This window comes from Physella acuta, unplaced genomic scaffold (genome assembly GCF_028476545.2).
Source record: "Physella acuta isolate Inbredline_101_S28 unplaced genomic scaffold, ASM2847654v3 ptg000615l, whole genome shotgun sequence".
Classification (NCBI taxonomy): domain Eukaryota; kingdom Metazoa; phylum Mollusca; class Gastropoda; family Physidae; genus Physella; species Physella acuta.
In genome coordinates this window covers 261,213-285,257 of record NW_026732134.1, presented here as the reverse complement: position 1 = coordinate 285,257, position 24,045 = coordinate 261,213, and the positions used below count along the sequence as shown (strand labels likewise).

At 38.5% G+C, this 24,045-nt stretch overlaps 1 protein-coding gene and 1 non-coding gene across 2 annotated transcripts; both read right to left on the bottom strand.

The window, feature by feature from the left end:
* Nucleotides 1–7,921: 7,921 nt before the first annotated feature.
* LOC131947909 (U6 spliceosomal RNA) lies at nt 7,922–8,027 on the bottom strand. Its single transcript, XR_009387937.1, has one exon. It is a non-coding gene; the product is annotated as a U6 spliceosomal RNA (small nuclear RNA).
* A 14,407-nt stretch (nt 8,028–22,434) lies between these two features.
* LOC131947904 (uncharacterized) lies at nt 22,435–23,226 on the bottom strand. Its single transcript, XM_059309293.1, has one exon. The coding sequence runs from the start codon at nt 23,224–23,226 to the stop codon at nt 22,435–22,437; it is 792 nt and encodes a 263-aa protein (XP_059165276.1).
* Nucleotides 23,227–24,045: the final 819 nt, after the last annotated feature.

Sequence of the window (24,045 nt, the reverse complement as noted above, 5' to 3'; positions counted from 1 at the left end):
CAAATGTGTTACATAACATCGCTATTGTGATTAAACAAAGCGTTAAATTCCCCTTTTGCATCTGAATATTTATGGGGCAGATGAAGTAGAGTTCACCTGTTTCTTTGACCTCGGCAAAGCTTTGTTTAAGAAATTAAAAGCAAATATCAAGATACATGGGATACGCATATAGTTCTTTTTTTTTGGGCTGAAATGTATTCGCATTCGATTTTTTTTTTAAATCACAAAGTAAAGATTTTAGTTAAAAAGTTCACTTAAATGACAGTATGATAGATATAAGAATAATGTGTAATCATTTTTATAGCAGCCAGATGTATTAGTTTCTTTAACACAAATAGATGTTTCTAGCTACATAAATATAGGTCTTACTAGGTGCATAAATAAAGGTTTTACTCGGTGCATAAATAAAGATCCCTAGGTGCATAAATAAATGTCTTACTGGGTACATAAATAAAGGTCTTACTAAGTGCATAAACAGATATTTTACTAAGTGCATAAATAAAGATCTTACCAGGTACATAAATAAAGGTCTTACTCAGTGCATAAATAAATAACTTACTAGGTGCATAAATAAAGGTCTTACTAGGTGTATATATAGTCTTATTTGGTGGATAAATAAAGGTCTTATTTGGTGCATAAATAAAAGTCTTGTGCATTAAGAAAGGTCTTACATGCTGCATAAATGAAGGTGTAACTCATCTGAATAAAAATGCTAAAAAAAATTATGTTTCAGAAAAAATATTTTAACGAAGGGGAAATAACGCGATGTGGACTTTGGGCAAGACGAGAGATTCACATCAATTGATGTTAAAAACCCAGTGGGCAAATGTAATAAGAAAAAGTGTCACAATAAGATATAGCTAAAATGACAATGTAAGCCTTATAATGTGATTAAGATAAAGTAACCGTGACTCGTGACAATATATTGTCCTGTCTTTAAGCAGGAAATAGCCAGTGTTTCTTCCAGACTTTTATCTCCGGGGGGCACTTGATATTTTCGGGGTGGGGAGGGGGGCGGTCTACATTTTTCGGGGGGGGGGGGGGGCGGACACTGGTAAAAGTATGTTTTCTATATAAATTCCATCTCGTTCTGGGGGGGGGGGAGACTGTCTTCGGGGGGGGGGGGGGGTGGACCGAGCCGAAGTTCCCCCCCCCCCCCCCCCCCGAAGAGATACCTGGAAGAAACTCAGGAAATAGCAATGACTTTGGATAAAGACTGATCGAAGACAACACAAACTCGTACCCTAAACCTATACATACATTTATCCGAGACCTAAACCTCAAACTAGCCTTAAAGCTTACCCTGTCCCGTTTGTTTAATCTAAATCTGGTTCTAAATCTTTCAATACAAATGTACAGGAAATAAAAAAAAAAACTAAAGAGAAAAAATGTGGGGGGGGGGGGATATGGAGGGAAAGATTACTAAAAATATATAGGTCTATATAGAGAGTGTGTATAAGACCGACTCTTTAAGCTCTATATTGTATAACAGAGGGTAACTAGTAAATATAGAAGGGTATTCAATGAAAATGTTATTTTTAGATTTAAGAACATTATTATTCGAAACCCTTTTTTCACCGCTCCACGTAATTTTTTTTTCTAAAAGCTATAATTCCTTTAATTCAACAAACGCATTTGGGCTGAAAAGATAATTAGAGTAATTTATTGCAAACAAACATTGCATCGGGCGACGAAAGCTTCCAGCGGCAGGGGTAATTAACCGTATCACGTGATAGGGTCTGGACAAAGGTTATTGAACACATCTGGTGTAAATGTTTGCATTGATTGGACGCTCGGTGACAAATGATCTCAGAAAAATATTCCAGACAAAATATCGCAAGACAAAATATCTCAAGGACAAACTATTTTAGAAAATATATCCCAGTCAAAATATCTCAGACAAAATATCTCAGGAAAAAAATATTTCAGTCAAAATATCTCGGGCAAAATATCTCAGGTAAAATATCCCAGACAAAATATCCCAGTCAAAGTAGCGCAGACAATATATAACAAGGATAAAATATTTCAGAAAATATATCTCAAGGACTAAATATCTCAGAAAATATATCTCAAGGACAAAATATTGTAGAAAATATATCTCAAGGACAAAATATTGTAGAAAATATATCTCAAGGACAAAATATTTTAGATAATATATCTCAAGGACAAAATATCTCAGAAAATATATCTCAATGACAAAATATCTCAGAAAATATATCCCAAGGACAAAATATCTCAGAATATATATCTCAAGGACAAAATATTTTAGAAAATATATCTCAAGGACAAAATATTTTAGAAAATATATCTCAAGGACAAAATATTTTAGAAAATATATCTCAAGGACAAAATATCTCAGAAAATATATCTCAAGGACAAAATATTTTAGAAAATATATCTCAGGGACAAAATAACTCAAATGGTAAAATATCTCAGGATAAAACATGCCTTAAGAAATTATCTCAACCGACAAAAGATTTTAGATACAAAATATATATGGAAAAAAGATCTCAAACTATGTATCTCAGAAACAAATGGTATTGTTTACCTAGAGGTAATTAATATCTGAAGGCAAAATACCTGATTCTTGTCACCCGGTATGACACTGATACTAAAACTAACCTTGACCTTAACCTTGTCGCTAACCCCCATACGGCCATGACCACACAGCGGAAGTCTTACAAACGGAACTATTTGGCACCACCGGCGGTTGTAGAGAAACCTTTCGTAAACCAAGCTTGTGTTTGATACTAGACCATAGAAATGGGACGGCGCTATGGTCTCTGATTGACCAGTCGGATAGGACGGCACTATGGTCTCTGATTGACCAGTCGGTTGGGACGGCGCTTTGGTCGCTGATAGATAGACAGATAGGTCTCTGGTAGACTAGAGAGATAGGACGGCGCTATGGTCTCTGATTGACCAGTCGGATGGGACGGCACTATGGCAGGTGTTCCGTTCTCTGGTGAGTTCCAGCAGTTGGTAGCTGGTGCTGAGTTTATCCGTGAGAATAAAGTTCATCTTTTTCCCGTTCGCGCCAAAGATACAAAAGGCAGATGAAGTAGAGTTTATCTGTTTTGTTGATATGTGCGTATGATTGGATAATGTGGTCAACGCTATGCCCAGCCGCTGGTTTCTCTAAGTCAGGTACTATCAGAGGTGAGTGGACTCAAAAAACGTTCTTCAGACTCGAGCTCCGGATCTGAACTCGTGACTTTCGGGTTAGCAGTTGAAAGCTCTACCATTTGACCACACCGTCCCCAAGAGAATAAAGCCAGGAAAGCACCATTTACTTGACAATCAATTTTTGTAATAACTTACAAACACAAATAATTTTTGTTAGGATTCATTTGATATAGTTTACAAATACGCTGACAATTTAAAATTCAATAGCTGTAACAATCCATTGACACCCAGTAAATCTGTAACAACTGTGTGTTATCCACACAATGTCAACCTGTCAGGAATTCAGTTTTCAGCATTAATACGACGTAAAATATTCAAATATTACCAATTTTTTTGGTGTGTATCAAGCACTCACTATAATTATGTGTACAATCCCCCCCCCCCCCCCAACATACCCCGCAGCCAGGGATAATAACGGTGGATCAATTGGCCAAAACATTCACAAATCGTTCAGAATTTTCAGGAGGCAACAATTTTGTTAACAATTTGTTAACACTTTGTGTAACACAACAACGTTTTCACGTGGAAGTAACGTTATGACGACTGCTAACCAGTTAGTTTTGAGTCGAATCCTGGAATTGAGTCAGTAAAACGTCATTTAGTCCACCCAGCTCTAATGGGTACTAGCGTTACGTGGGGGGGGGGGGGGGGGTAAAAATAGTGTTACATAGAACTGAACACTTTTTTAAACGACGAGGTTAAAGAATAAGATGAACTCTGTTTTATCTGCACTATTGATCCTTATGTCTAGAAGGATTTTATCTCGCGGTAGAGAATTCGACACGGCTAACTTTTAAAAATACGCTTAGGTTTGGCGCCTAAATTACAATTCGGTAAGGCACTACTAGATTCTAAATGCTATGTGTTTCCTGTTAAAATATTTCTCCATCACAATTAAAAATAACGTTTCAACATGGTATGCGCAACATCGGTTTTTGACTCTATTTCAGCCTGTTTTATTTTCTAGATTTGCTTCCATAGCTTTTGTCCATATAAGAACAATCTACGAGGCGGTATTTTTATTTTTATTTTTGTGTTGTCTCTCCTAGATTGATTGCTATGATTAAATATTTAACCTCAAACACCCAGGGTTCGAACTCGGGACTTCTGGAGTAAGCAATCACACGCTCTCTCGCCTGGCCACGCCGTCCCTTGTTAAAATTGTGTTTCTCTATTAGGATCATACGACCTGTACAAGATAAAGATGAGATTCCAGAAAAGTGCCATGTTTCACAGATATGTCATGCCTGACGCCGAACAAGCTATCTGTCACATTGATCAGCCTTAAGCACCCTGCCACCCTCCCCGGGTTGAGTTATTACCCCCGGGCTTCGCGCTAGACGAGGGATGTTTGATGACAGAGGTGACTTGAGAATTATTAATGTTAAACCAACGGCAAGTGCTTCTGCGCATGCGCAGCTGATATCACGTGACAAACAGCCCGAACGTAACCTATTGTTGTAGGAATACTGGTCCTTATACCAGTATAGACCCAATTAGTGGGCCATCGTTACAATGGCGAACTCTTAAGTTTAAGTTTAACGTCAATATAAATTATGCTACCTTAAATGTGAATTGATATAGATTGGAAATATTGAGTAAACCAGCAAGCAACATCACCGCACAGGCACTAGATTGGAGTCTCCAAGAAAAAAAGAAATTAGATAGGCCAAAACAAACCTGGAAAAGGTTAGATGTCACTGAAGCAGAAGCAGCCGGAATGTCGTGGGCCCAGCATGGGGGAATCGCCAAAACCAGAGTACAATGGGGAAGTGTGGTTGCGTCCCTTTGCTCCACAAAGTGTTCACAAAGCCACCATATATAAAGAATCCACCCACAAGCTAGACGGTCTTGCTATCCCAACTACTAGTCCACACAACTTACAACCATGCCGAAATTAACGCACATGTAAACCCCACATTCCATCTTTCTTGATCCACAACTTTTAAACTCTTCAGACTTTAGAAATAACAATGAAATGTGATATAAACTTATACAGTCAATTTATTCTAATAGCTTCTCAGTCGTATCATCAGCGCAACACTTATAGCTGTCCCACTCAATACATGCCTCCCAGATATTCGCCACAAAGAACAAATCTCCCAGATATTAGCTTTAAGAAACAAATCTCCCAGATATTAGCTTTAAGAAACAAGCCTCCCAGATATTAGCTTTAAGAAACAAATCTCCCAGATATTGGCTTTAAGAAACAAATCTCCCAGATATTGGCTTTAAGAAACAAATCTCCCAGATATTGGCTTTAAGAAACAAATCTCCCAGATATTGGCTTTAAGAAACAAATCTCCCAGATATTAGCTTTAAGAAACAAGCCTCCCAAATATTAGCTTTAAGAAACAAGCCTCCCAGATATTAGCTTTAAGAAACAAGCCTCCCAGATATTTGCGACAGTGAACAAGCCTTCCACATATTTTCCCAAATCATCAAGCCTCCTGCATATTTTCCCCAATCAACATGTCCCCACAAATTCCCTCCAACTAACATCCGCCCACACCATCCCCCACACCACCCACACAAACACAATGTAAACAACCTTTAAAAAACCTCTCGTCTCCTCGGCTAAGCATACAATTCGACATTCCGATCTCATTATCAACATCGTCGCTTCGAGTTTTTAAGTTTTATCAACACTCGACCATCACGCTGATCAACACGTTCACATAATTTTATTATACTTCATCTAAACGACTTGTTTTATTTCTGAAGAGTCGTGAAGATTAATGTAAAATAACAGTAAAAATAAAATTGAAAAACAGTCGAAATAAAAGTGAAATAGCAGTAAAAACAAAAGTAAAATAACAGTAAAATAAAAGATATAAAAGTAAAAAAAAAAGTTAAATAACAGTTTAAAAAGTAAAATAACAGTAAAAATAAAAGTTAAATAACAGTAAAAATAAAAGTAAAATAACAATAAAAATAAAGGTAAAAACAAGTGAAATAACATTATACATAAAATGGAAAATAACAGTAACTGAAGTAAAAGTAAAAGAAAATAGTAAAACAACGATCTTTAAAAATCGAATGACTTATTTTTCTTCAGGCACCTTTTGAAACTGATCTTATGCTATAGTTCACGACCGATTACTGATTGCTGCAGTGCTGTTGTGATGGATAAAAGAAGAAAGTCGCTCCTTTTATATATATATATAACTCTGGTGCTTTGTATATCTTAGTAAGAAAAAAACAGAGGCACAAATGCCGCAATGGGTCGTCTGATTCAGGTTAGAATTACCTGACATTCGGGTTATTTCCACGTGTGTATATAAAGGTTAGCTTTACATAATGTTGGGGTTACTATTTTAGCTTCTAAAAGTTAGCCTTATATAGATTAAGGGTTATTATTTACATATATATAGATAAAGGTTTGCCTTATAGGGCCGAAAGATTAAGTGTTATTATTTCCATATGTATAGATAAAGGTTAGCGAACAGCAGTGGGGTCACACTAAATATTTCAATACTATACTCTTTTCCTATTGAATTCATAAGTTTCTCTCTCTTTTATACGTCATTACCGGTTCAAGCTATTACTTATTAGCCAGACAGACAGACATGAACAGGGTTAAAAATCGAACTTCTCCACTACACGAGCTAATCAAACCATTAGAGAAGTTGATGATGATTGGTAGCTAGTGCTTAATGTAACGTTCTAACCAATTCTTCGTTTATCCGTGGACTTTTTAAATGATGGTTGTTTTTGGCCCCTAACTACATATTTTGAAGTGTGTTATCTTGTTAAAAATTGTTTACTAATAATTTCTTTGAAACACCATTCGTTTAATGAATTTAAATGTTAGCTTCGCTATATAAAAAAAATACTGCTAGTCGTCTGTTGGAAGAATATGTTTAGGTGTTGTTTATATATTTTTATATATTGACTTGTGATATAATACTAATCTGCTGAGACCAATAAGTTACCTTTTCGTAGATTTGTCCCTCAATGTCTATTTTTTTTTCTATTTTTTTTTGTTTTTTTGCCTCAAACATGTAATTTACAGCGTCAGTTGTGTGTTCGCTTTACTATTACAGTTTTCATCACAGGCTTGTGAGGACTGGTACAGATTTACAATAGTAATACTTCTTTCTTACTTGTAGCCTAATTTCATTCATTTAAGATGGTTTACTTATACATAGATCTAATACAAAACGTCTAAATATATATAAAAAAAAACCAACCTGAAAATGCAAATGTGTAATTAAATGATGATTCAAGGGATTTTTTTCCCTCGGCGTGGTGGGTGAGGGGGGGGGGGACGGGGTGGAATTTAGATTTTTAAGTAGAGCTGAAATAAATTTGTGATTACAGAGAATTAAATTTTTTTTAATTTTTTTTTTATTATTTAAACTTTTAATTCCAACTACAATAGCTTGCATTTAAAAAAAAAATCTTTAAATTTTTTTTTCTTTTTTTTGTTTGCATTTTAAAAACGAAACAATGATAACATAATGGCTTGTTTGTTTAAATTAATTAATGAATAATGTATTTTTTTTTTGCCGCAGACAAGTAATTTTTACAACGTTAGTTTGCCTTGCCATGTTCGCTTTAGTATTACAGTTTTCATCACCGGCTTGTGAGGACTGATACAGATTTACAATAGTAATATTTCTTTCTTACATTCTTACAGAGAATTTTTTTTTTTTTCCTTTTTTTTTTTTTTTTTTTTTTTTTTTGTTTTTTTTTTTTTACAGAGAATAAATTTTTTTATGTACAAAGTATTAAAATTTGGAAACGCTTCACGATTCTGCGTGTCATCTCTGCGCGAGGGCCATGCTAATCTTCTCTGTATCGTTCCAATTTTATTATATGTACTGCGTGAACAGTACAAAGTATTAAAATGATACAAATTTTCGGCAATTTGAGTCTTAGAAAATAACCGTGAATTTAAAAAATAAGTTTTATGATAAAATCAAAATAATAATTTAAACATAAGGTTTCCAATTTCTGCATACATTTCAATTAAATATGCAATTATCTAAGGTTTTGTAATTTAGTACAAGATAACATAACAACAAAATAAATAAAGTCAAAGAAAATAAAGCAATAATACAACGACTAATTATATTCTTCTCTTAATGCTTATAGTTTATTTTTCATATAAAAATTTGTGGTTTATAAATCGGTTATTTCCCTTTAGTATTGGATTTTTAAAAAATACTGGGCATGCTGCCCAGCTTCGCTTAGGCTTTCAAAAACATTGAGAATTTGAATGCTTAATTAATTCGCCCGAAGGTCGGTCTACGAACTCAGGAGTTATGAAGAGGTTCCTATGTGGACAATTTTGTTTCGATTTATAGCTCATATAAGGCGCCGGTCAGTCGAGGTCTGTTTTGACCCCCTCATCGTAGACCCTTAGGCCAACCGGCACCGGCCCCCGTGTTCTGTCGCCCCAAGGCAAGATCCTGTCAAATTTGAAGCGCCTGCGGCGCCGGGAAGTGCCTGATGTCGGGCACCCGACAACTTTGCTTCATATATATATTATAAAGATTAGCAAATTGCATAGATAAACAAAGATTTCCAAAGTAGTTTCTTTCTTTATGGTCTAAAATAGGAAGATTCACATATAAAAAAAATTAGGGTTGACTTGGTGTGTCTCGATCCGGCACCACCTGTGTGGTATCAAGTACACTATCATCTCAGCTAATTAGGTACCTTTAAAATATGGAGAATAAAAAAAGTGTTTAAAAAAATAATTTCGCGAATATGCCTATTTTTTTCAAATTAATTTTTTTACCCAAAATTAGCCAGTTTCATTGCTAAACAAACAAAGATTTCTATAAAATATTTAACTCCTGAAAAAGTTTATTATAGAAATTTATTTTCGGAATATATTCTACAGTAGATAGTCTAAATCTAGATCTAGAATCTCTAGATCTAGAATCCAAATAGGCCCCCTAGATAAAATAATTTTTTTAAAGTTTAGGCCGAGAAAATCGTATTGTATACATTTTATAGAGTACATAGCTTTAAATCATATTTGAATGAAATAGTTCATTTCTTTTTATTCTAAACTCGGAATATGACGTCATCAGTTTCGTACTCTTTTTTTAGTGTAAACAATAAGCGACGTCATTGTTAAATGCGTTCTTGTCCCAAGTTTAAACACTTTTCCGGTTGCATAAATAAAATTGTTTTTCTACATTCGAATACGCCTTTATTTTTTATTTTTCTTCTTTGAATAAAATTGTGGTTATACATTTGAAACATCTAACATATTATTTTTAACAAAAGTCCATATAAAGTTCTCCATATATCGCTGCAGTTTCTGATGTGATGTCCGGCGAAAATATTTTGCGGACAGACAGACAGAGAGAGCGAGAGCGAGAGAGAGAGAGAGAGAGAGAGAGAGAGAGATGTGCGCACGGGGTTTTTTATATATTAGGATATAAATAACTTTAAAATCAGCCATTCATACACACACACACTCATATATATATATATATATATATATATATATATATATATATATATATATATATATATATATATATATATATATATATATATATATATATATATATATATAGTGTATTTATTTATGAGATTTTTTTTTATTTTTTTTTATTCAAAAAAATAAACGACTCAATGTGTCATTTAGATATTTTTTTGAATGTGACTTTCATTTAAAATTGTACACAGCAGAATTCAAGCGTTGACTTAAGACTTCCACGAAACGTCAGACAAATCGTTAATTAAAGTCATTAATTAAACCCGTAATTACTTCATTAACATCGCCCTGAACTCGTTCACCCCTAAACCATCCTAAAACACATATCACCTACATTTTTTTTTACTTTCTCGTATATACGAAGTATAGAGAAAGTATTGTAATCGTGCAAAAAAAAAATCGAGATTTTTACAAATCTCGACGTTTTACACCTCACTGATACGGAAAAACATAATTTTGCAATCTTGTCCGTATGTCTGTGTGTGTGTGTGTGTGTGTGTGTGTGTGTGTGTGTGTGTCTGTGTGTCCGTGTGTAAACACGATTACTTGAGTACCGTTACAGCTAGGTTGAAATTTCATATATAAGTATTTTTACAAAATCGTAGATCCGTATCAACTTTTGGGCGATTTTCGATAACCGGAAGTGGTACTTTTCCTACTTTGAATTTTTCAAAAGCCTATAACTTGAGTACAATTTCAGATATACACATGAAATTTCACATGTAAGTAAAAGATCTAATTCGCTACCTTCTGTTAAATTTTGAGTAATTTCCGTTGACTGGAAGTAGTAATTTACGCTACTTTCGATTTCTCAAAAAACTAATGTAAATTTTAGAAGTACTAATAATATTGCGCACTATTATGCGCTTTTTTATTTGGCGTTCACTTGGTGTGCAATTAATTTGTCTAAGAGATTTTATTCTATTTTTAAAACTTTAAGTATTTAAAATGGGCTAAAAATCATGTCTATAGCCCGAGTTCCCATCCCCTGTTATTTTATACTAGCTGCATCCCGTGCTCCGCCACGGTAAATCATTTTTAAATGTACCAACTTTGGAACAGAACAAAACAAACAAAAACAACACAAACACAAAAAACACAACCACAAACACAACACAACCACAACACAACCACAACACAACCACAACACAAACACAACACAACACAACACAACACAACCACAACACAACCACAACACAACCACAACACAACCACAACACAACCACAACACAACCACAACACAAACACAACACAACACAACTACAACACAACCACAACAAAAACACAACCACAACAAAAACACAACCACAACACAGCCACAACACAACCACAACACAACCAAAAAACAACCACAATACAACCACAACACAACCACAACACAACCAAAAAAAAAAAACAACACAACCACAACATTAGAATCACCACCAAACAACACGCTTTTTAGGCGTCCGCGCCCAAAGAGACCCTTTCCAACATTAAAAATTTAAGTCACATAAATAGATCCTACTCCATAACTTACAATAAAACAATGCGATGCAAATGAATGTACGGCAAGTGGTGTTTACTTTTATGGTTCTAAGAAAACACATTGGCAATGTAATTAGAATTACCACCGAAAATCACGCTTTTCCCAGGCGTCCGCGCCCAGAGAGAGTCTTTCCACCATTCTCTATATTATAATTATAAAATTTCACCATCTGTTAGCACCAAAAAACAAAAACAAAAAATAGTGATTTTGAGAAATCATAGACTAATTAGAAAATAATATAAATAATCTTAACATTTTTCTCTTTTAATTATGAACCTTAACATAGACTAATCAATGCGGTAGTAATAAAAAAAAGATTAACTTAAATTATTGTTGAGTTAAATATATTTTCAAATTACCTCCCTTGAAACAATTACCACAAAAAAAAGTGGAATTAATTAGCTTTTTCTACCTACTTTTATGGAAATGTATCCATTTTTTCTAGGAATATAAACTAAAATGATATTTGACATTAATCTTTTTAATACGTTTTAGCAGTTTGCGTGTATTTAATATTTTCTTGACGTTATGCGAAAGAGTAAAAACCGTGGCAATTATAAAATAGCTCTATGCCGCTATATAAACAAACCCTACTCTAATACTTATAATAAGACACTGCGGTGCACTGAAAAGCACAGCGTGGTGCGCAGTTTACTTTTATAGTCCCAAAATCTATAGCGATGACGGACGGAAGGAAGGAAGGACACGCTCAGCCCGCTTATATTATAGATAAGAATATTCGAGAAAGTTTAGGGGAGATCACTCCCGGTTTATTTTAAATTAAGTTTTTAAATAACAAAAAGGGATGTGTGTGTGTGTGTGTGTGTACGTGTGATAGGTTACTTATCAGGTAATCAGGTGTAAGAACAAGTTTGTGTGTGTGGCAGTGGGGGAGTGGGGGAGAGTAATTGTACGTGTATATAAGATATTCAGGTCTAAGCTGAACTGTGTGTGTGTTTGCACTAATCAGAAAATCGTATTTACGCTAAGGTACGTTTGTGTGTGTCTGCGTGCGTGGGTGTGTTTGTGCGTGATGTTTACGTTATGTCTGGTTATATCATAGTTATGTCCCTTTAATGTCCAGTCGACCGTTCTAGTGTGTACCTGTGTAGACAGCCGAAACAGTTTGTGCTGTCGGTTGTGAATAATAAAATACTCAAGTTAACTCGTAGAATTCTCCTGTTTGTACTCAATGATAAAAATCAAGTAATGTAACACATGCACTAATCCGAAAAAAAGTGTAGTTAAGGTGAGTGTGTATGTGGAAGACTGCACGTAATTCAAGAATGTGTGTCTACATCCAGTGGCGTAGCGAGGTCGGGTGTCACCCGGTGCGGCACTTAATGGTGTCACCTCCCCCCCCCCCCCCCCCCAGAGGCGTTGCGACCCTTCCCGGGGACAAACTTTCAAGTTTTCGATTTGCACCCCCCCCTTAAACTTTCGATTTGCACCCCCCCACTCAAGTTTTTCTCTATATATTTTGCTATTTTTTGCCTTGGTGTCACCCCCCTAAATGGTGTCACCCGGTGCGGTCCGCATCCCCCGCCCCCCCCCCCCCCTCGCTACGCCCCTGTCTACATCTTATTGAGTGTATGTGCTAGTGTATGACCTTATATGTTAGTATGTGTCTGCGTGTGCTGGTATGTCTGTGTATGTATGTTTTGTATATTGTTATGTTAGTGTCTGTACAATGTTATTTGTTACTATGCTTTTGTTATATATTATATGACTATGTGTCTGTATATTATGTGTCTGTATGTAGTATGTGTCTGTATTTGCAAATATGTGTCGGTATGTTAGTATATGTCGGTATATGTTAGTATGTGTCTGTAAGTGCAAACATGTGTCTGTATGTGCCAATATGTATCTGTATGTTCCAATATGTATCTTTATGTGCCAACATGTATCTGTATGTGCCAACATGTATCTGTATCTGCCAATATGTATCTGTATGTGCCAACATGTATCTGTATGTGCCAATATGTATCTGTATGTGCCAATATGTATCTGTATGTGCCAATATGTATCTGTATGTGCCAATATGTATCTGTATGTGCCAATATGTGTCTGTATGTGCCAATATGTATCTGTAAGTGCAAATATGTGTCTGTATGTGCCAATATGTATCTGTATGTGCCAATATGTATCTGTATGTGCCAATTTGTATCTGTATGTGCCAATATGTATCTGTATGTGCCAATATGTATCTGTATGTGCCAATATGTATCTGTATGTGCCAATATGTATCTGTATGTTCCAATATGTATCTGTATGTTCCAATATGTATCTGTATGTGCCAATATGTATCTGAATGTGCCAATATGTATCTGAATGTGCCAACATGTATCTGTATGTGCCAGTATGTATCTGTATGTGTCAATATGAATCTGTATGTTCCAATATGTATCTGTATCTGCCATTATATGTCTGTATGTGCCAATATGTATCTGTATGTGCCAATATGTATCTGTAGGTGTCAATATGTATCTGTATGTGCCAATATGTATCTGTATGTTCCAATATGTATCTGTATGTGCCAATATGTATCTGTATGTGCGACTATGTATCTAAATGTGCAACTATGTATCTGTATGTGCCACTATGTATCTGTATGTGCCAATATGTATCTGTATGTGCTAGTGTGGGTGTATTGACTGGAGTCTGTGTGTCTTAGCCACGATTCCCTGGCGGATTTAATTATTCCATACACGCCAAACTAATCAGGCGAGGGCAGAATTTATCTAAGTCTGACGTTAAGTGGCTTACAGCCTTAAAAACAACGGAAGTTTCTAGAACAGGAAATAATTTGTGGGACTCGTACGATTTCGGTTTACACATACACACACATACATACAAACATACACACATACAAATATACATACACACACAATCATTCAAAGATGCACATACATTCAACCTCACTCAAACACTCATACACATGTACACTCTTTCATTTTCATTCACACACACACACACTCGCACTTACACACTCATTTGCGTTCATGCCCTCACACAGACGCATTCACACACTTTTATAGACGCCCTCTCACATACGCACACTTACCCAAACACAATACACACACTCTCTCCTGTACAAAACAGCATCGGTTTATAATACGTGTAAATCAAAACAAAACAAGATGGGGGTCGTCCATAAATGACGTCACAATTGTAAGGGGGAGGGGGTCACTAATTTTGTGACGGTGTGTGATGAGGGGGAGTTTCAGATGGTGTGACGTCACACTTTTGCTTATAAAAAAGCAATGTTAGAAAACGAATTTTAGCAGGTATTTCACGTTTTAGAAAACTGTTTTAATAAATTGTAATAGGAATTGATTAAAATACTCTGTTGACAGAGTTCAGACAAGATTATGAAAAATATCAATGTTTTGAGTAAAATTCAACTGCCATTTTGACTGGGGTTGTAGGCTGAGGTGTGAGTGGGGGGGGGGGGGGGGGGGGCTATAGCTTTTTCTGACGATGTGTGACGGAGCGGAGGGGGGGAGTAAAAATCATTTAAAAAGCGTGACGTCATTTATGGATGACCCCATAGTTAATATTTAAACTTAAAGAATAAAATTGACCCTTTCCCTTAGAACAGAGAAAGCAGAGTTTATCTGTATATGTAGCCGGTGCCTCAGTTTGCGTAATATTGGGACCCGTCGACCAGTTCGGCTTAGGCTAGGTACTGTATACTAGGTACTGTATACAGCTAAGTTGGCTCAGATAAGGGAATCAAACTTAAATCATTCGGAATAGCCGTGGCGTATACAAGAACTGGTTATGGGGTGTTTGGAAAATAAACCTATATATATAAATAAACCTATATATATATATATATATATATATATATATGTGACGAGCGAACATTTATCCTGCCGACAACGCCAATTGTAACGAGCCAACAGTTACCATGCTCGCAACGCCACATGTAATGAGACCTAATTGCCTGTAGTGCCACGTGTTAACGAGTTTAACCACTCATTCTAGACAACATTGACCACAGTATAGATACTCAAGATGCAGGTTCGCTATTGATCCTTTATTACATGAATCAAGAAATGCTTCATAATAACACAATAAATCAACAGGAATGCTTCTCAATAATAGTCTGAATCAACTGACCCCTAACAGTCCTTCACTAGGCTTTATATAACTGAATCCACATGTCTATAATCCTCCTTAACACAATACGGCTAACCCGTTCTATAACCGACTTGACATAGTCACACAGACTGACTGATCTAAGCGAGCGATGAAGATGGAAGAGAGCTCGCTGAAACGGGAAGAGAGAGAACGAGTCCTGCCGTGCCCTCCTATTTATGCCTTGTATCCGTACTCGTCCCCGTACTTGTATTCCTCCGTAATCGATACTTGTACTCGATCTCCGACCACCAGTTGCGTAGTTCAAACGTACAGACCGTAAAATAACATCTGCGTCCTATCCATCAAAGCCGACAGGCCGTCTGAATACCGTTTCCCAAAATAGCACGCGCCGGCTTTGAGGTTGTTATCAGCCCGACCCAATAAGCCACCTGTTATCGGTTGCATCAGACCAACACTGTGTCTCGGCTTCTCGTTCGTTATCATTTGTAACTGGTAGTTAGGCCTACCCCAGTTACATCCACCCCTGCTTTTTTTGTGTTTTTTCAACCACAAACAACGCCTGGCAGGTGCACTCCTCCAAAGTCAATCGCACAGTCGTAAAAAAAAAATCTATTGTTCCACTCTCTGTCCACGACGTTCCATTCGTATACGATTGACAGTTCTACCTATTTCACATATCAACTGTGTCTACACCATCTTTCTGAGACACAAAACAGTTCTAGAATTCACATCCACCCTTTCCATTTGGTGCCTTCACCAGTTCACTTCTATAGCTCTTTGAACAGTCTGTTTTCATACCAGCGCGACCATGAAAGAATTGATGGTTGCTGACAAAAAATTTCGTATTCCTTCTGTTCCTTAAACTTCTCCGCGGACCACTTATCTGATGGTCTACTGTCTCTCTGCTTCTGGAGGGACCGGGATCCTCATTGTTGCCGGTATCCTCCCCTTGCGTATCGCTGTTGTTCTGTTGATGGTGATATGGTTCCGGAATGGGTATGTGAATTTCCGTTATAACTTCCGGTTCCCTAATTGTCTTGGGTTTCTCTGTGTGTAACTGCTCTTTTTGCCTATTCCAATATTTCTTTAATTGAGCAATATTCGCCCACCGATCCGGTTTGGCGTGATCGATGGGTCTTATCTTAAAGGGGCCACCTGCTACTTTAGGCATCTCCACGACTTGCCATATCTCCTGTCCCCAGAGATCGTGGATTTTGTTTCTGCCTAACGGGTGGCTACGCAGTAATACCCTGTCATTCAGTTTGAGTGGCGGGTCCTTCGTCTGTATCGGCGGTTCCCTTCGCCGAGATTCATGTTCTAGTCTTTCCTGTACTACCCTGTACATTTCTCTAATTCTTCTCATATGTTCATTCACATATTCCAGTGCGGTGTATGAGCCAGTCATACTCTCCCTTTTTCCTAGGAACAAATCAAGAGGGAGTCGAGCCTCTCGTCCGAACAGCAACATGTATGGCGAAAAGCCGGTTGTGGCATGTGGTGTGCAGTTGTATAGATATACCAACTCTGGGAGAAAATCAGGCCAACGTTTTTTCTGTTCAGGTTCTAGCGTACGCAGCAAATCATGCATGCTGCGGTTGAACCGTTCACACTGTCCGTTTCCTTTCGGATTAAATGTGGTTGTTCTAGATTTGTTGATCCCGTAGTGGCTGCACAGTTGGTTAATTACTTCTGACTCGAAAGCCCTTCCTTGGTCAGAGTGTAATTGTCTTGGTATGCCATATTTGATGAACCAATGTTGTAATAAGACCTTTGCCACTGTTTTGGCGGTCTGATCTCGCGTGGGCACCGCCACCGTCCATTTGGTGAATACATCAGTCATTACCAACACATGTTCCGTCCCATCCGATGATTGCTCCAACGACGTAAAGTCCATAGCCACAATCTCTAGTGGTTTTGTCGCTAGTAGGTGTCCTGATGGCTGTCTCATTTTGACAACTGGCATTTTCGCATGCTGACACCTCACACAAGCCTCACAATGGCGTTTGACCTCCATTTCCATATTGGGCCAGTAACACCTCCGTCGTAATATTTTGTGGGTTCTGTCCTGACCCTGGTGTCCTGCCCTGTCATGTGCCAACCTTAGCACTTCTCCTCGTAATTGTCCCGGCACCACCACCTGGTGTATTGTGCCATCAATTTGGTCATGAATTCTCCGCATGAGAACACCATCCTTTATACTGAGACGGTTCCACTGACTCAGTATTTTCTTTGTTTCTCGACCAAATTGTTCTCTTTCCCTTCTTCCTGGGAATTTTTGTTCCTGGACGTGTTTCAATAGCGGTTGTAAGCCACTATCCGTTCTCTGGGCATCTCTTATCTTTTGGTGATTAAGGCAATTAAAATCACTACTGTCCATATGTTCGGGTTCCGTGGATATGTGCTCCACCCCGGTCTGCCCGTTTTGCATCACTTGTACCCCATGAGGGATATCTGTTGACGCTCTGACCTCACATATTCCTGTCAGTGTTTCTTCCTCATCACCCGGTCTCTCGTAAGGATTCCTTGATAAGGCGTCCGCATTGCCATTGGACCGCCCCGGGCGATGTTTTCTCTCTAGGTCAACGAGTGCCAATTCTGCTGCCCATCGCTGTTCGATGGATCCCAGCCTTGCTGTAATTTGAAGTTCTTTTTCAATATCTGATAATTTTTCTTCAAGTCTTGTTTGAAACTCTTTCATTCCTTCTAGTTTGCCAACACTGTTCTGTTGTCTAATATTTTTATTTACTTCTTCCGATAACAGACACTTTAAAGATGAACATTTCTCCTGTGCTTTTGATTTGCATGAACTTTTCCTATCCAGTTTCCTGGTTAGACTTTGAATTCCTTTATTAAGTCTACCAATTTTCTTCTTATCATCATTTTTCTCTACCAACAAATTGTTCACTTGACACTTTTCAACATTCAAGTTCATTTCACAGTTCATTTTTTCCATTAGTTGTGTTTTACCTTTCTTTTTCTCCTTACTGTGTTTCTTTGTCATTTTGTTTACCAAGTCATTACCTCGCCGCTCTGTAGCCTTGACCTGCCTTACAGAGGGCGATCGTTTCACCGGACAGTACCGTGCCATATGTCCGGGTTGTGAACAAGACAAACAAATTGGTCGACCGTCTGCCGTCCATTGGAGTGATGGCTTGGCAGGACACGGCCGTCCAACCCGTCCCTGTTTTGTCCCGTTCTTTTCCTGATTCTCAGCTGTTGACCTGCTTTCCAACCTCTCCAAACGTTGGTCAACCTTCTCTAGGTGGGCCAACAGTTGAGCCATCATGGTCTCCATCGTGTCGGCCCCTGTGGGTGGGGATTGTCTCTGTTCAGGCACAGAGACTTTATCCACCGAACAGTTCGATTGGTCCTCATCCTCGGACCTGCGGATCGCTGAGTTCCTGACCTGAAGGAAGGTCAACTGCTGGTCTCTGTGGACCTCCTCTTTCAACTCTCTCCTTAAGATCGGGGTTGCTAGCCCCTCGATGAAATGGTCCCTCAGTAGGCGTACATCAATGTCCGGTGATTTGCCCTTTACCAAATCAAAGGCCCTGTTCATCCTGTGTGAGTACTCCATCACACTCTCCGCCATTCTCTGCTTTAAGCCCACGAATCCCGATAGCAGTTGCACTCCCGACCGTCTCTCCCCAAAGGTCTCCATAATCAGATCCAGCACCTTATCTGGATCTGATTGGACGGTCCTATCGTGGCACTTAACCTCTGCCCTAACCGTTTCACCTATACTACCCATCAGCAGTCTTAATCTTTCCTCTGGTGACATATGTCTCGAGGCCCAGGCCGCTTTGACCTCTTCACTGAACCTGTTGGTTAAAGTTGGGTCTCCGTCCCCGTAAAATTTGTTAATATGGGACTCTCTGGGTAGGACCACTATATGGGTCTGCTTCTCGTCCAGAGTAGACATTTTCTTCCTTAAGTACTAAAAAAAAGAGAGTTCTTTCTTACCGTGTGTGTATGAAAAATTTTTCCTCGTTCCTCAATTTTCACAGTTCCTGAATGTCCGAATTCACACACACACTAAACACAGTTATGCACAAGGTTGACTATAGGTGCCTTAAACGGCAAGTCTAGTTGAATTCATCCTGATCGCAGCGCCAATTGTGACGAGCGAACATTTATCCTGCCGACAACGCCAATTGTAACGAGCCAACAGTTACCCTGCTCGCAGCGCCAATTGTGACGAGCGAACATTTATCCTGCCGACAACGCCAATTGTAACGAGCCAACAGTTACCATGCTCGCAACGCCACATGTAATGAGACCTAATTGCCTGTAGTGCCACGTGTTAACGAGTTTAACCACTCATTCTAGACAACATTGACCACAGTATAGATACTCAAGATGCAGGTTCGCTATTGATCCTTTATTACATGAATCAAGAAATGCTTCATAATAACACAATAAATCAACAGGAATGCTTCTCAATAATAGTCTGAATCAACTGACCCCTAACAGTCCTTCACTAGGCTTTATATAACTGAATCCACATGTCTATAATCCTCCTTAACACAATACGGCTAACCCGTTCTATAACCGACTTGACATAGTCACACAGACTGACTGATCTAAGCGAGCGATGAAGATGGAAGAGAGCTCGCTGAAACGGGAAGAGAGAGAACGAGTCCTGCCGTGCCCTCCTATTTATGCCTTGTATCCGTACTCGTCCCCGTACTTGTATTCCTCCGTAATCGATACTTGTACTCGATCTCCGACCACCAGTTGCGTAGTTCAAACGTACAGACCGTAAAATAACATCTGCGTCCTATCCATCAAAGCCGACAGGCCGTCTGAATACCGTTTCCCAAAATAGCACGCGCCGGCTTTGAGGTTGTTATCAGCCCGACCCAATAAGCCACCTGTTATCGGTTGCATCAGACCAACACTGTGTCTCGGCTTCTCGTTCGTTATCATTTGTAACTGGTAGTTAGGCCTACCCCAGTTACATATATATATATATATATATATATATAATGTATTTCTGTTATACATACATTTTTTATACAACCGATCCAATACGAGCCTACCCTTTCCATCGGACTAAAGCGACAAAGCAACAAACCAGCATGTTTCAAGCCATCATAACGAGCTCTATATCTATAAAAACCTACGGCCAGTGCTGTCTTACATCTGGTGTAGCTATTAAAATTAAAACCTGGTTTCCAGCTCATTTTCTCTAAAGATATTACCCAGCATCCCGGTGACCTTGACCGTGCTGTGATTACAAAGCGTGTGGCTTCATTATTTTTTTCCCCGTGTCCAAATTCAATCAGGTGTTCTATTTATAGTTTTATCAATTTTTTTTTCCTTTGCCTCAGCCTTGTTTGTTTACCTCCGAGGAAAGCTGACATTCAAGGGTGGGCTTTTGTCTGTCAGAGGTTATAAGATGGGCTTTTGTCTGTCAAAGGTTATAAGATGGGCTTTTGTCTGTCAGAGGCTAGAAGATGGGCTTTTGTCTGTCAGAGGCTAGAAGATGGGCTTTTGTCTGTCAGGTGGGTTTATGTCCACTAATAGATAGAAAGGGGCTTTGTCTGTCGGGTGCTAGAAGATGGGCTTTTTGTTTAATGTATATACAAGGGCTTTTATCTGTCAGAGGCTAGAAGATGGGCTTTTGTCTGTCAGAGGCTAGAGATGGGGTTTTGTCTGTCAGACTGGTAGATGGGCTTTTGTCTGTCAGGTGGGTTTATGTCCACTAATAGATAGAAAGGGGCTTTGTCTGTCGGGTGCTAGAAGATGGGCTTTTGTTTAATGTATATACAAGGGCTTTTATCTGTCAGAGGCTAGAAAATGGGCTTTTGTCTGTCAGAGAATAGACATGGGCTTTTGTCTGTCCACAGACAGACGAGTGTTTTTGTTTGTCTAAATGTAATTGAGCACTTTTCCGCGTTCGTTTATTTCAGGCGTTCTGATATTTCGTCAGTCACGCAACAAAAAAAAACAAAAACTTTCGTCTGTTAAAAAACAAACTATGTTTTTGTCAGTAGAAGAACCCTACTCTTGTTTTTGTTGTCTGTCTTCACTAAATCTATCAATAAACGAGACACTAATTTTTCTAAGAATTTTACTACACTTTCAGCTGAAATCTGTCCACAACAAATCGAAGATCTCATTATCGCAGTTGCGGACTATGAAGAAGACAACATATAGTTAAGCCCAATTACGGATGGTAACAACTAGCTTCAGGCTATAAGATGGTCAAGGCGAGTGTTGCTTTCTGTGTTTGTTTGTTTTTTTTAAGTTGTGAACAACTCTTTGTTTTTCAATTAGCGCTGGTGCTACACACATGAGGGGGGGGGGGGGATCATGCCTTATGGATGGCATGCTATATGCCTTATATATATATATATATATATATATATATATATATATATATATATATATATTGTATTTTAGACCTGGGTTTGTAAACTGCATATCTATTTTAATTTTTAAAAGGTACTTACATGTTAGCTGATTACATCCCAGTTTAACTACGACTGTGATGGGTAAAATATTCCTGAAAATTTTTTTGTTTCAATCTCTACAATTATCAGCTGTGTTATGCCACAAATCTTACCACTGGGAGGCACCTAGAAAAACAAAATTTCCTCCCAACACAATAGGTCCTTCCTGAACACCACAGGTCCACCTTTTTGCAGGTCAGGCCGATTCTAATTTTAGGTTCAAAGGTTGTAATACACAGGCCTGGGGTTTGTAAAAAAAAACAATAATCTCACATCCGTGAATCCGATCACACCGTCAGCCGGTCACAAGAGCAGTGCCGGTCACACGGACTCTGCCGGCGACACGGGTAGAATAATAGTCGCGTGCGCCGGTTGACGTGAGCGAGTCGCGCCCGGGCAAGGCCGGCGTGAGCAGTCTCGGCGCTGTTGTCGCTCGTTCGACAGGTCCAGGGCACCGTCCTCCCCTCCCTGCTATACCCTCCCCTCCCTCAGCATGCCGTAATACTCCTCTCTCTCTCTCTCCTTACAAGCCTTCCTCCATATCTCTCTCTCTACGGCATGCTTTCTTCCTCCGCTCATTTTGCATGTCATCATCCTCCTCCATAGCGTACCTTCTCCATAGCATACCTCCTCCATAGCGTACCTCCTCCATAGCATACCTCCTCCATAGCGTACCTCCTCCATAGCATACCTCATCCATAGCGTACCTCCTCCATAGCATACCTCCTCCATAGCATACCTCTTCCATAGCATACCTCCTCCATAGCGTACCTCCTCCATAGCATACCTCCCCCATAGCGTACCTCCTCCATAGCATACCTCCTCCATAGCATACCTCTTCCATAGCATACTTCCTCCATAGCATACCCCCTCCATAGCATACCTCCTCCATAGCATACCTCTTTTATAGCATACCCCCTCCATAGCATACCTCTTCCATAGCATACCTCTTCCATAGCATACCTCCTGCATAGCATACCTCCTCCATAGCATACCTCCTGCATAGCATACCTCCTCCATAGCATATCTCTTTTATAGCATACTTCCTCCATAGCATACCTCCTCCATAGCATACCTCCTCCATAGCATACCTCTTCCATAGCATACTTCCTCCATAGCATACCCCCTCCATAGCATACTTCCTCCATAGCATACCTCCTCCATAGCATACCTCCTCCATAGCATATCTCTTTTATAGCATACCTCCTCCATAGCATACCTCCTCCATAGCATACCCCCTCCATAGCATACCTCCTCCATATCATACCTCCTCCATAGCATACCTCCTCCATAGCATACCTCCTCCATAGCATATCTCTTTTATAGCATACCTCCTCCATAGCATACCTCCTCCATAGCATACCCCCTCCATAGCATACCTCCTCCATAGCATACCTCTTCCATAGCATACCTCCTGCATAGCATACCTCCTCCATAGCATACCTCCTGCATAGCATACCTCCTCCATAGCATACCTCATCCATAGCTTAAATCCTCTATAGCATACTTCCTTCATAGCATACCTCCTTCATAGCCTACCTCCTCCATAGCATACCATCCACCCTACCTCACCCTAATACATGTTTGTTTTTCTTTTCCCGTCATTTAGCATGTCACCACCCTCATACTCCCCCAGCATGCCACAAACCTCACCTCCCTTTCAGACCTAACTCCCCCCTCCCTCTATACACATACATATATATATATATATATATATATATATATATATATATATATATATATATATATATATATATATATATATATATATATATATATACCTACAGTATTTCTAATGTAACCAAATGAGTGTCTAACTATCAATTGTCATCAAACTACAGTTTTTTGACAGCTTCGTAACATTCACTAAATCGTGTATAATATGTAACAAATATACCTGTTATACTTCCTATTTTCATTGTTAGTGCATACCAACATAATCAGTCCAGGAGATAAAAAGATATAAATACTAACCTCACATTTAATGTGATTTGCGTATGAATATAAACTATGTTTGGTCTCACGAATAGGCTAATGCATTAAGTTACACAAAATAAATAAATAATTATATTCATAAGTTTTTAATTTTTTTGGAATATTGACTTGAAATTTTAACCATGGGTCTTTTCATTGTGCTATGTAGATAACGCTTTCTAATTATTAAATAATCTAAGGGTGACAGGACAAATGATCTCAGACAAAATATCTCACGGACAATTGATCTCCCTGTATATAGACCTTATAATGCCTGTAACTAGACCTTCCCATAATGCATGTATCTAGACTTCCCCATAATGCCTGTA